General features: G+C 52.3%; 1 protein-coding gene across 1 annotated transcript in view; it reads right to left on the bottom strand.

Annotated features, from left to right (window-relative positions):
• Positions 1-12,240, bottom strand: part of SYT13 (synaptotagmin 13) — a 42,177-nt gene that overhangs the window by 6,024 nt on the left and 23,913 nt on the right. Inside the window, exons 2-4 of the mRNA XM_030864346.2 lie at positions 8,467-8,692; positions 5,711-5,845; positions 3,942-4,243 (exon numbers count right to left, since the gene is read on the bottom strand). Coding sequence (XP_030720206.1) covers positions 3,942-4,243; positions 5,711-5,845; positions 8,467-8,692 — 663 coding nt within the window. The remainder of the gene's footprint in view (positions 1-3,941; positions 4,244-5,710; positions 5,846-8,466; positions 8,693-12,240) is intronic.

Genomic DNA, 12,240 nt, shown 5'->3' with positions numbered 1-12,240 from the left:
GGCCAGAGGGCCTGGACCCCCTCTCACCTCCAGCACCCCCGCCCCCGGCTCCTGGGGCGTCTGTATAGAGCCCTAGGGTTCTAGGGAACAGAGTTTGAGAACACTGCATTGACTGATCAGGTCCCTGGGGCAGCGGGCTGCTGTAAGACATTACTCTGCTTGAAAAAATAATCCCTTCCAGGCCCTGCAGGCCTGAGAGAGTCAATAATGCGATGTACTAATGCTGAATAGGGCCTGGCTTGGTCAACAGCATGGCCAACCGTGTCAACAAAAGGCCGGACCTGTGAGGGGAGGTACCACACCAGAGACACTGGCAGTAACTGATTTGCAGGAGGTGCTGATGCCTCCGGCAAGCGTCCAGCATGTCCATCCCCCACCGGCAGCTTTACAGAGTGTCTCCACTGAAATTCCTACAAGAGTTTGCTTGGAATTTCAACAAATCCATTGAGGGACGAAAACGAGTGAAAGAGACACCACAGGAGGCAGGTCACAGCCCAAGGGGAGTGCTAAGAGTATAGACTCTAGAATTGTTTGTCTGGTCTCAGTTCCAATCTTACCATTTACTAGCTGTGTGACCTTAGGCAAGTTATTTCTCTTTCCAAAACTTCCATTTCCTCATCTGTAAAATGGGAACAATAATATCTCCACCCAATGGGGTTGTGAAAATTAAATGAGTAATGATTTAACGGCTTAGAACAGTGCCTGGCACACACGACAGTATCTGTCCCCTTGCTTTGACGATCACCATTAGTTATCAAGAAAGGACAATGACTACTTCTTGAGTTGATTAAGTGGGAACATTGTTTCTGGCTGAATGGGAGCCAGTCTGTGCTTAGGGAGTGAAGCTGGATGGAGTAGCTGGCCAGCCCTCTGCCGGGGTCACACCTTTCATCCAGGAAACATGTCTTCAATAGGACCGGAATGATTCAACTAGCCCTAAGTGGCTAGTCATGTGATGGAATGATTCTGGGAGATGCCAGGAATTTGGTAATGGCATTAAGGGTAGCAGCTAACATGACACACTCTGTGCTGGGTGCAATTACGGTATCTATCCCCCAAGCCTTCATCTCCGCAAAGCCATCCCCAGCACCTAGCACACAGCTGACGCACAATACATATTTGTGAGAAGGAAGGGTGAGACATCCCATTTAATCTTGACAACAAGAGTAAGAGGGATACTGACCTCGTTCCCATTTTAAGCATAAGACCCTGATGCTCAGAGAGGGCCCTTCACTGCCTGAGGTCATGTAGCCAGTAAGTAGCAAAACTGAGCCTTGAATGGGGGTCTGGTTCAATAGCAAAGCCCCAGTCCTAAACCCGTGGGCCTCCAGCATCCTCGGCGGACAGACCTCTCATTTCACAGTAAAGGAACTGAGTTCAGGCATGTGTACTGAGGGGTGGCAGCTGAGCTGGGATGGGCACCAGCCTCCTGATTCAAGATCACTTATTGGAGGTCCACAGTTGTTGGCCTGGGCTGTGGCCACAGGGTGACCAAGTGAGAGCAGCCTGGGCCCATCAGCCCGTGAAGGGCTCATCACCTCTGTGTAGGGAGCCGCGAGCCCCAGATGAGCCCAGCTGGCTGTGCCGCAGCTGGAGAATTTGAACAGCATCTGCCCCCTCGGCTCTGCTGTTTAAAGTACCTGCTGACAAAAATAACCCGCTTTCTTTCTCCATCTTTTCTCTGTTTTTTCCCGCACCCACCACCCCTGCGTCTTCCTCTTGGGTTCTCAATGAATCATTCCAGCCGCCCTTGGAGTGGGTCACTCTGTGGTCCCTGGTGACGCACATGCCACTTTTGGCTGAGTGTCTTCCGGTGAGAACTGGGGCACCACTGGCACCTCCTTTAACCCATTCTGACCGAGAGAAGAAAACCACGTGGGCTCCAGCAACTGATGGCTCCGCCCACTTTGTTCAAATCGGCCCGCACCCTCCAGCTAGTGGGGGCAAGGGGCTCCCTAGCCTGGCCTTGGGGCTCTCATACACCGAGAGCCCCATCTCAGGCTTCTGACTCCACGCCGCCCTCTGAGATTGTTCACACTTGCGGCAAGCAGGCCAGCGGTCCAAGTGGATGTGCGAGTATATTTGCGGAACAGTGACGGCTACGATGAGTGTAACGATCATTAGGATGGATGAGCCGTGAGGGCAGGTCTTTTGTCTTCATCACTGCTGTGTCCCCAGCTCCCAGCACGGTACCTGGCACATGGTGGGAACCGGGCAAAGTATTTGTGGAATGAATGAATCACTTTTGTTCTTCTAGGGGAAAGGATGGAAACAGGTTAGGTGCCTGGGATTTCTGCCCAGATAGGCTGCATTTCTACGATTGGGAAGCAGCACCAGACTCTCCAAAGCCCTGGGGTGGAGCCCCTCCATCTCCTGAGGAAGCTGGTTTACCAGCTGAACAAACCAAAGTGTCGGGTTCCTCTTCCCCGGGGGGCCCAGGCTGTGCTTCCACACAAGTCCCAAATCACACACTAATTAGAGCGTGTGCTCGGGAACAGCCGGGGTCCAGCTGACAGTGGCTGTCAGTGTTTATCAATTTGCTGAGGCTGGGAAATAGAGGAAGATAAGGCGAAGAAGATATCATAGCAAGAAGTGGAGCAGGTGGGGCGTGAAAGCGTACTCTCCCCTCCCTCGGGGCTCATCAGGAAAGGCGCCGCTGACTGCTGTCTCGGGCATTGTCGGGCACTTACATCCCACAGCGGCAGGAGGACGACCCGGGATTTCCAACCAGACTGACCTGGCCTCAAGGCCGAGCTTGCCAGGTCCCAGGTGGGTGACCCCACGCGGGTCACTGAGCTACTCTAAGCCTCAGTTCTCTTGCCTGTAAATGCCATAGTCCTGGTGTCACTTCCGCCTGGTTGATTAGGGACAGAACTTTGGCAAAGTTCGAAGCATAGCAACGGATAGATGGCAAAAGCTCAAAAATTAGTGTCTTTGTTAGTATTTTTATTACTCCAGCGTGGGAGTCAGCAAACTTTTGCTGACCAGATAGTAACTATCGTAGGCTTTGTAGGCTATACAGTCTCCAGATAAGGCACTGACCAGCTGGTTGAGAGACTGGTCATCCAGAAGGTTCCCTCTAGGCACCATCATGGCAGAGCCTTGGACCTGGGGCCCTAAATAGCCACACACTGTCCTGCAGCCCTGACCTTCCTCGACACCCCCCCCCCCCCCACTGTCCTGGCCTGTGGGGAATGATGGTTTGCTCTCCAAGGAACCTCTCTCTGAACAGCGAGGCATCTCAGCAGACGCTTGTTTCCCACTCATGGCTTCTGCAGCAGCAGAGGGGTGGGGAGAACTGTCCCAGGCTACAACCAACACCCCCTAGGCCTGGTCAGTCCTTCAAAGCCCAGCACAAGCACCACTGCACACCAGGCCTTTTAGAACTCCCCGTCTGAGCGCTTCAGTTAGGCCCCTCTTAGATGCCTTATGTCAGATGTCATCATCATCATAGCCATCATCACCGTCATCGTCATCTGTTCCAACTTCTCCCTCAGGCCTGTACTTTCTACGAGTAGAGGGGCTCTGCCCGGCGCGCCTCTCCCCTGCACTGCCTGGCTCACATTAGGTGCAGGGGGAGTATGAATGGTTGTAAATGGGGATAATACTGTTAGCACCAGAGCCAATTCACTCACAATGCGATGTTTTCCATGATGGCGAGGCCAGGGATGGGTGTGTGCATGGCAAGCTAGAAGCAGAACTAGACACCAGGAATCCCCAGTCCTGAGCTATCAGTCTGCTCCAGCCCCCCACCCCCCTCCAGCCCCCCAGCCCCCCACCCTATTCAAGACTCCACCTTACTTTGATAACCCGCCTCCCTCTCCAGACCCCCGCCCCTAGCCTGGGAAGTTCTCCGAAGTTTGTTCCATGAGCACTGGCCCAGTCCTGCATCCCATGTGCCACTAACAGGTTTTACCTCTCCCGGGGAGAGGCAACCCTACCTTAACTGAAGTCTTCAGCTCGCCCCACTGGGCGGACCCCAGAGGCACTGACACCCCATCCAGGCCCAGGCGCAGCTCCCCGGCCACACTGTGGCGAGAGAAGCGGTCGCAGGTCCTCAGGGTCAGTGTCAGGGTCGCTGTGGGGAGCTCTCCCTCTGCCAGGGGGAGCACGAGGCCTTCCTCCCACGTGGTGTGCAGCTGCCGCTTCTTCAGGGCCGTCTGGGCCTCCACGGAGCCCATCGTGTTGGCCACGCTGCCCTGGATATAGCAGTCACAGCCTCCGTCATGGTCACTGGTCACAGCTGCAGCCAGGGAGAAAGCAGCCAGATGTAGGGCTTATGAGGACCAGGGGAAGGGAGAAGCAGGGCCCTGCTGTGAGCTGCAGAATCCGCCTTAGTCGTCATGACCTCGGGTGTCTGAAAGACCCCGCCGGGGCTGACGACACTGGCTTCGTGGAATCGCCTTTCAGTAAGACATTTAGAAATGGGAGATCTTCCTCATGACTCTGAGATTTCCCCAAGGCGCCAGGGCCCACAAACTGCTGATGATTTTCATTCGTCTTGCTGCTGATTCCATAATTCGTTTGCTCTCTACATTAAATACTTACCACACAACTACCTGTGATATAAATCGCTTGGCCGCTACCTCATGACTGCTGTCTTGCATCTGAACTTTGGGGTTTTTAAGGCTTCCCCGTGTGGAAATTTGCACCTGTGGAGCTTTTATGACTGGTTCCTCAGTGATAATTTGAGAAGTGGTAGCCGGCGTTACCCAGGCGGAGAAGATGAAGAACTGAGGCCATGTGTCCTAATAGAAAGAGCCCTGCACTGAGCTTCAGGGGAACTGGGCTTAGTCCTGGCCCTGGCACCAGTTAGCTGGAGTGACCTTAGACAAGTCACCTGACGTTGCTAGACTTCAGTTTCCGAACTGTAAAATGGGACTACTGTGCAGCCCAAATGTAAGAAAGTATATGAAACACTAAAAAAAATCTTAAAAGAAGTAAAAACGAAAAACACACCCTCAAAAAAATAAAATTAAGTACAAAAGTCCAATTCATCCTGTCCCCAGCTTCCAGCTTCCAGGGGCCCCAGAGTAGTGCATTTTTAGCCCCGATTCCTTTGCAAAGTCTTAGCTTTGTTTGCTGATGGTAAAGTGAATTGTCAGGGTAGGGAGACCAGGGACATCCTGACCCTGTAGGAAAGACTACCTGCTTCTAGGACTACAAAAGCTTTGCTGACCATTCAGAATACCCTCTGTGTCTAGCACAGGCCCTGTCCAATGTCAAAGGCATCTATGGCAGAGACGACTAGCTGTTCACCAAAACCCATTCCCTTCTTTTAACTGGGCACCTGCTAGGCCACATTTCCCAACGTCCTTTGCAGTCAGTGGTCATGTGACCAAGTTCCAGCCAATGGGAAGTGAGCAGGCGTGATGCATACCTTACGTAGGATACAGCTTTTAAGGAACAGTTGTGCGCTCTCCCTGTTCTCCCCATCCTTCCACCTGCTAGATACAGATGACAAGGAGGCCTCAGTGGAAGGAGCCCAGTCCCTGAATCACTATTTGGAGGAAAGATGTCCACCAACCAGGAATCTCCACTTTGGACTGGTATATGAGAGAGAGGAAAAACCCCTGTGTGTCTGAGCATCACACACATCAGGGTCTTGTTTGTTACAGAGTGAAAATCTAGTACCCAGTGCTACCTCCAGCCACAGATGCTCTGGGGAGACAAGCACACAGAAGGCCGTGAAAGTCAGCTAAGAACATACCTTCCAGGTGAGTCACAAATAGTTCCGCCTTTTGCCTGTCGTAGTCCAGACAGTAGTGAAGTTTGGGAGCTTGGTTCCATCTGGCAGCCTTCTCTGGGTTCCAAGTCTCCATGACACAGACATCCTCCACCACACCTGTTAAGAAGGTAAAGCCATTACTCCCACCCACGCTGGGGTCCTGTTTTCCAGATCATGCCTTTTCCATCTCTGCCACAAATCCAAACCCAAAGCTTCCTAACCAGGTGCAAAATCATGGTGGCTGCACCAGGGGACCACCTGTGGTCCCGGGCATTACCATTCAAGGGACCATCACAGCCCAGTGGGCAAGACATGGGCTTTGGCGTCAGACATGAGCTGTTACATAATAGTTATGTGACCCTGGACAAGTTACTTGACTTCTTTGAACCTCAGTTTCCTCATCTTTACAATGGGAATGATAGCGGTTCCCTCTTCCTGGAGTTCCTGTGAGCATTAAATGAAATAAAGTGAGAAAAGTACTTAGCCCAGGGCCTGGCCCCTGGTGAGCTTTCAGCAGGGGAAACTGTCACAGACTGTGTGGTCCTGATCATCCTGTTTCAAGCAAATCATTCCCCAGCCCATCTCCAGCTCCATCTCTCTCACAGAGTCCAATCCCTGCTCCCCAGGAGTTCATGGCTGGAAATAAATGTCAGAGAATTAGTCAGGCAGGAGTAGATACTGGAGGGCAAGGCTGGAGATAGTGGATTTGACTTTAGAGCATGCTCAGTAAATACTTGCTGAATGAATGAATTTAATTCAGAAGTTCTGAAAACTACAAATATTGCTCACTCTGCCCCTCACTTGGACAGGAGCCAAACATCTAAGATTCTCATTAGTCAAGCATAATGAGAATGAAAGGATCCAGCAGCTGAGGAGACTCCACTTGTAGCAAACTGGAATTTAATTTTTTTTTTTGATTTTCAGGACTAATTTAAAGGGCAGAAATATAAAAGAGTATTTAATTTCCAAAATGGTTCATTATTGGGTTCCTGCAAGTAGTGAAGACTCTCCCTGGTGTGTCTAAGCAAGGAATGGGTTGACCAGGATGTGAGCGCAATGTATAAAGCCAAACGAACACCCACCCAGGCCCCGGGTGGCTTCCAAGGGCAGCACATGGACAGTGTCAGAGGGGGCTTGCCTGGCACCCAGAGCTCTCGGGTCTCAGACTGCTTCAGCCTTCAAAATCAAAACCAAACCGAGACCAAACCAAACCCAGCACCCCTGGGAAATGCAGAACAGCTTCAGCTTCAAAAACCAGGACCCCGTATATGTATAACTGATTCACTGTGCTGTACAGCAGGAAGTAACACAACATTGTAAATCAACTATACTTCAATAAAAATTTTTTAAAAAAAAGAATCGGGACCCTGAGCTCTAAAAGGGGCTGATGAGAATCATTGATGGTGGGAGTAGACTGAGTTGCACACATCATGGGGACAGTGTCTAATCGGGCGTCCTCTCCCTCTGCACACCCTGCCTCTGGTCAGTATTTGATGAACCAAACAGCTCTTAGATTTCAGTGGAATCAGAACTTGGTTGTTGCCTTCTGTGGTGGGGAAAGGAATGAGGAACCAGAAAGAGAAAACAAATGGATGTGTTGTGAATTCTTCAAAGTTTCAGACTCTGAAGTACTCTGCTGCTGTCCTTGGTGGAGAGTGGCCAAGCCTGGCTTCATCCCAGCCTCGAGAAGTCTGGGGCTCCCAAGGAGCCCTCCTGTGATTCTGCTTCTGATTCTGATTACCACTCCCAAGGGTCCTCATGCGAATTGTTCCCCACCCTCCAAGCTTAAGCTCTCAAGGCCTCAATGGGTTTATTTTCATTTAAAATGTGAGCTGGCAAACCTGGAGGCTAAAAGCCAACCAGGATTCGTTCCTGCCACCAGCACTACCTGTATTTGTTCTTGAAGAAATGCCAGCATAAGCACTGTGGTTCTGGGCTGGGTTGGTGGGGGGGGCATCTGTTCACTGGCCAGCGTGGTGCTGGCCCCAGGCCAGAAGATGCCTTAGCCAGTTACGCTGCTTCTGTTTGCACCATCTCCCTCTCCAACCACACAAACCATGTAACGATCCATTCTCCTGGCTGGATTTTTTGTCTCCTTATGAAAGTCTGCATGCTCCCTTGGGTTAGGCGCTGTCTCTGCCTTCATATCTGCCCCAGTGTCCAGCATGGCGCTGTACACAGAAAGGTGTGACATTCTTGATGTTGATGGTGATGAGAAGGAGAATAGAAACAATACTGATGATGATGTTTTGATTACATCCTTGGGCCAGGCTCTGAGTTAAACACTTTCTATGCATTATTATGTTTACACTTTACAACAACCCTACTGGGCAGGTGACAGTATGATCCCATTTTATATACGAGGAAATTGAGGCCCCCAAAAGATTAGCAACGTGACCAGGGTCACACAATGGGTATATAAAAGGGGAGAGATTAAACCCATGACTCTGAAGCCCGTAGTTTGACCGCAGCTCTTTATCCCCTTTCTATAGTGGTGCCCATGTCTAGAAAGGGACTCTCCATTTCCCAGTGGAAAGTTGGAGGCCTTGGGGAGATGCAATGTGGGAACATGCAGGGAATAAAGGGCTAAAGGGCTGTAACTCCAAGGTGCTGTGCCCACTGCTTGCCCAGTGTCCAATGCCACGGACACTGGGGCTGGCCATGCCCACCATCTACAGAGATGCTTTCACCCCTCGCTGAGTACTGCCCATGGAAGAGTGAGGGGCAGAGACCCCTACCATTCTGAGGAAGGACGAACAGCTCCTCTGTGACCTGCCTCTTGAGGCGGCTGTCATTCGGGGCCTGGGAGCTGGCAGGTGCAGCGGGCTCTGCTGTGGTCTTCAGCGTGTAGTCAGCGTAGTTGATGACCTCGGGGGCCGTCACAGCCGGCCTGGGGCCGTAGATATCTGGGAACTTGAGGAGGGCTCGGGGCTGAACGGGCTCTGTGGACTTTTTGACATTGAACTGCACACACAAATCACTCTGATTAGTCCAGGAGAGGATCTCCTGCCTGTTCCCACCCCCAGAAATGACAGTAGATGACCTGAGCTTTCAGGGGAGGCAGAGGGAGGGCTGTGGCTCCTTTCTGCTCTGAGGATCATGACTTGGGAAGGCAAAATGTCACCTCCAAGCACAGCAGAACCCCCAACATCATGAATCACGCCGGGGCCTGCTGAGATGTCAGCCCTGTTCGTCCATCCCCCCTGCATCCATCCCCCATGCACCCTACAGCTGTGCCCCAGGCCTATCACGGTGGCCTTCCCTCCACTGCTCTCATCTGTGCCACCTGCCTCTTTGTTTTCCCTCCTCCTAGTTTTTCTCTTTTATTCCTCCTCCCCCTCCGCTTCTCCACCCAATGCCTCAGAAATGTCTGTGGCCCCACAGACATTTGCAAGACATCCAAACTCCTTGCAGTGACCGATAAGTGCTTGCCCAGCCTGGCCCTGCTCATCTTTCTGACATTGCCCCCAAACCCCTTTCCAGCCACTGAGCAACCTGCTTCTCAAACAGGCTGAACTCTTTCTGGGTTTGGCTTCTGGCCCCCAACTCCTCCCCGCAAACCACTCACCCCCACCTCCACCAGCTTTAAATTAAGTCCCTCCTCCAAGCCTGTCCCTCCTTATCACCACATCCAGCTTTGCTTTACAGCATCTCTCTCACCCTGTATTGTTTTCACCATAGCCTGACCTGTTTGTGGTCAGTCTCTCCCACTAGTATGTGAGCTCCACAAGCACAGGGATTATGTCTTGTCTTGTTCCTGCAGTGTCGGCTCACGGGGAGCACACAATACATACTTGTGGCTAGGGCTGCCATGTTCAGCTGTGTGCTCTGTGCACTGCACAAAGATGTCTGGATGCGGAGCAAGTGGGGGCTGAAATGCAATTCGTGCACCCCTTGCCCAGCTATGTGCCCTGGGGTAGGGCTGAGTCCACCTGGGGGAAAGTCCATCTTTTCTTTACACAAAGACCCACCTGCTTGTCAAGTCTTAAGTGAGCAAGGCTGCCTCATACAGGAGTGGAATCTCCTATCTTTGCCTCCACTGGGGACTGAGATTTCTCCTGCTTGAGGGATTCAAAGTTATTTAACAGGCAGCAATACCGAGGACCCGTCCAGTCCCCAGGAAATTGAGGGTGGACGACCGGATCTAGAGCTTGAGTTGCTGGCGCACTGGGTGGGCAACCCACAAAACGGCCCTCAGCTTGAGGCAGGTAACAACCCACAGCAGAGCCCCCAAGGAGCTGCCTGCCCTCCATGCTGTCCTGCTGTCCTCCTGCCCCCCCAGCTCTGCCGCTGTTGGAGGGGCTGGCCAGGCGTCAAGGCTGCTCTACCCAGTGGCAGGAGTGACTGAGAGGCTGGGAGGAGTGTGCAGTCCTGGAGGGGGCGGTGGTTGCACTGTTTCAAAGTTCAGGTTTAGTGTGTTTGCACTCTGTACATTTCACTGCCCCAGGACAACTCCTGGACATTCTTCCCTGGTTGAGACTCTGTCCCCAACCGTTCCTGAAGGAGGCTGGAACTTGATGACGGGAGCATTCCTAACTATCCTCATTGACTGGACAATGGACGGAGAGTCCATGAGAAGGTGCGAAAGGGGTGAGAAGCACGAGCCAGCCTCTCCTGAGCACCCACTTCCTGCGGGCACCCTGAGGGCTGCAGCCCCTGCATTGCCTCATGTATCCTTCAGAACTCCCTAAGGGGCTTAGGGAGGATAAAACCCTTCATTCCCCGCTTGGAAACACTGCCCAGTAGGCTATAATGCAGCCCAAGCTAGGACACCTCTATCCTGATCTCTGCTGAGCGCATCTGGCACGCATGAGCTCGAAAAGCACTTCCGACTTCAATGGACCAAGGTTGCCCTGGACCAGACAGTGCGGGCAGTGACAAGATCAAGCCTAGACCAGCCTGGCCCCAAAGCCCACTGCCCCAGGGGCCCCCAACCTTTCTTCTGCCTTCAAGCCTTTGCCAGGCAGCACCCACCCTTCAGAGACGCTTGTCATTATTACACATTTCGACTAGGCACCCTGGGAGGAGCTGTATGATTTGTAAAGTCAGGCCCCCCTTTGCACCTCCACCACATTGAGAGTGTCACTGGGCATCCAGGGGCCTGGCTTCTAGTACTGACCCAACCGTCTGAGCTTGAGGAACTTTTGGCAGGTCATTTCACCTCTGAGTTATCGCTCAAGAGGCAACGTGATTTCAAGGCTTGTTTCACTCCCACAAGCCAAGCTACAAAGAGGTGGGAGACTCTGTTCTTTATTTGCCGGTACAGGTGAGTTGGGGAGACAATCACAAACAGGAGAGTAAATAAGAGTATATTCGGGGCTTCCCTGGTGGCGCAGTGGTTGAGAGTCCGCCTGCCGATGCAGGGGACGCGGGTTCGTGCCCCGGTCCGGGAAGATCCCACATGCCGCGGAGCGGCTGGGCCCGTGAGCCACGGCCACTGAGCCTGTGCGTCTGGAGCCTGTGCTCCGCAACGGCAGAGGCCACAACAGTGAGAGGCCCGCGTACCGCAAAAAAAAAAAAAAAAAAAAAAGAGTATATTTGACAGTTTGGGACTGCCGTACAGAAGCAGGTGGCAGACAGCCTGTGTAAATAACAGGTGGGAGAGAGCAGAGGACACCTGCAGGGGGCAGGCAGAGGAGTCCTGGAGGTCAGGGAGGAGCCAGGGCGTGAGCTAGACCTTGAAGGACAGGGGGTCTGGAAGGCAGAGGGAGGGCTGGGGAGGAAGGCTGGACCCCGGGAGGAGACACACAGAGCAATGGCCGATGTCCCCATGTCTTTTTGTCCTCCACAAAGTGTTGCCTGCCTCTAACATTTCATCCGAGTTATGCTAATTATACTATTTCACAATAAAACGGAGAATGGAGGAAGTTCAAGGTCATACCACTGATGCGCAGTCTATAACCAAGCCTCCAGAGAGTTTTCACTTCCAATTTGTGTCATTTCCACTGCCTTGCAGCTGTTTTTCAAAAAAATAAGTCCTTATTTGTTTTGGATGCTGGATTCTAAGTGGCAACTGCAGCATCACGGGGCTCGGGCTGCTAAGACTCCCCCCTGTGCGGCAGCTTCCCACAGCTTCCCGCAGGCCACTGGACCACATCCTCTTCTCAGAGTCACCCTGTTCTGTCACTTCTGCGGCCAGAACGGAGGCTCTTGGGCTGGTCTAGGGAACACTGTTACATTTACACTCGGTTTCATCTCAGTTCAATCATTTTAGAAAAGGGCTATGTTGATTAATTCCCAGTTAGATCATATTTGGCTGACTTTGCATTTTTAATGGGGAAATAATCACTGGGCTCAGTTTTGAGTGAGGTCCAGTCTGTGTCACCTCAAGTCTCTGCAGAGCCTGAGTTCGAATTCCTCCCTACACAGTGGGTCTCACTTTGTGTGCCCCTGAGAACATCAGGAGCCTGTAACGGGCTAGGCTTTTCTTGGGTGTCCGTCAATATCAATTCCCTGCTCCCTCTACTTCCGTCCAGGTCACCAGGTTTTCTGGGTCCCACCCCAGCTCCGGG

The sequence above is a fragment of the Globicephala melas genome, chromosome 8 (assembly GCF_963455315.2).
Source record: "Globicephala melas chromosome 8, mGloMel1.2, whole genome shotgun sequence".
Classification (NCBI taxonomy): Eukaryota; Metazoa; Chordata; class Mammalia; order Artiodactyla; family Delphinidae; genus Globicephala; species Globicephala melas.
The sequence above is the reverse complement of the archived record's forward strand: the minus strand, read 5'-3'. Positions and strand labels throughout refer to the sequence as shown.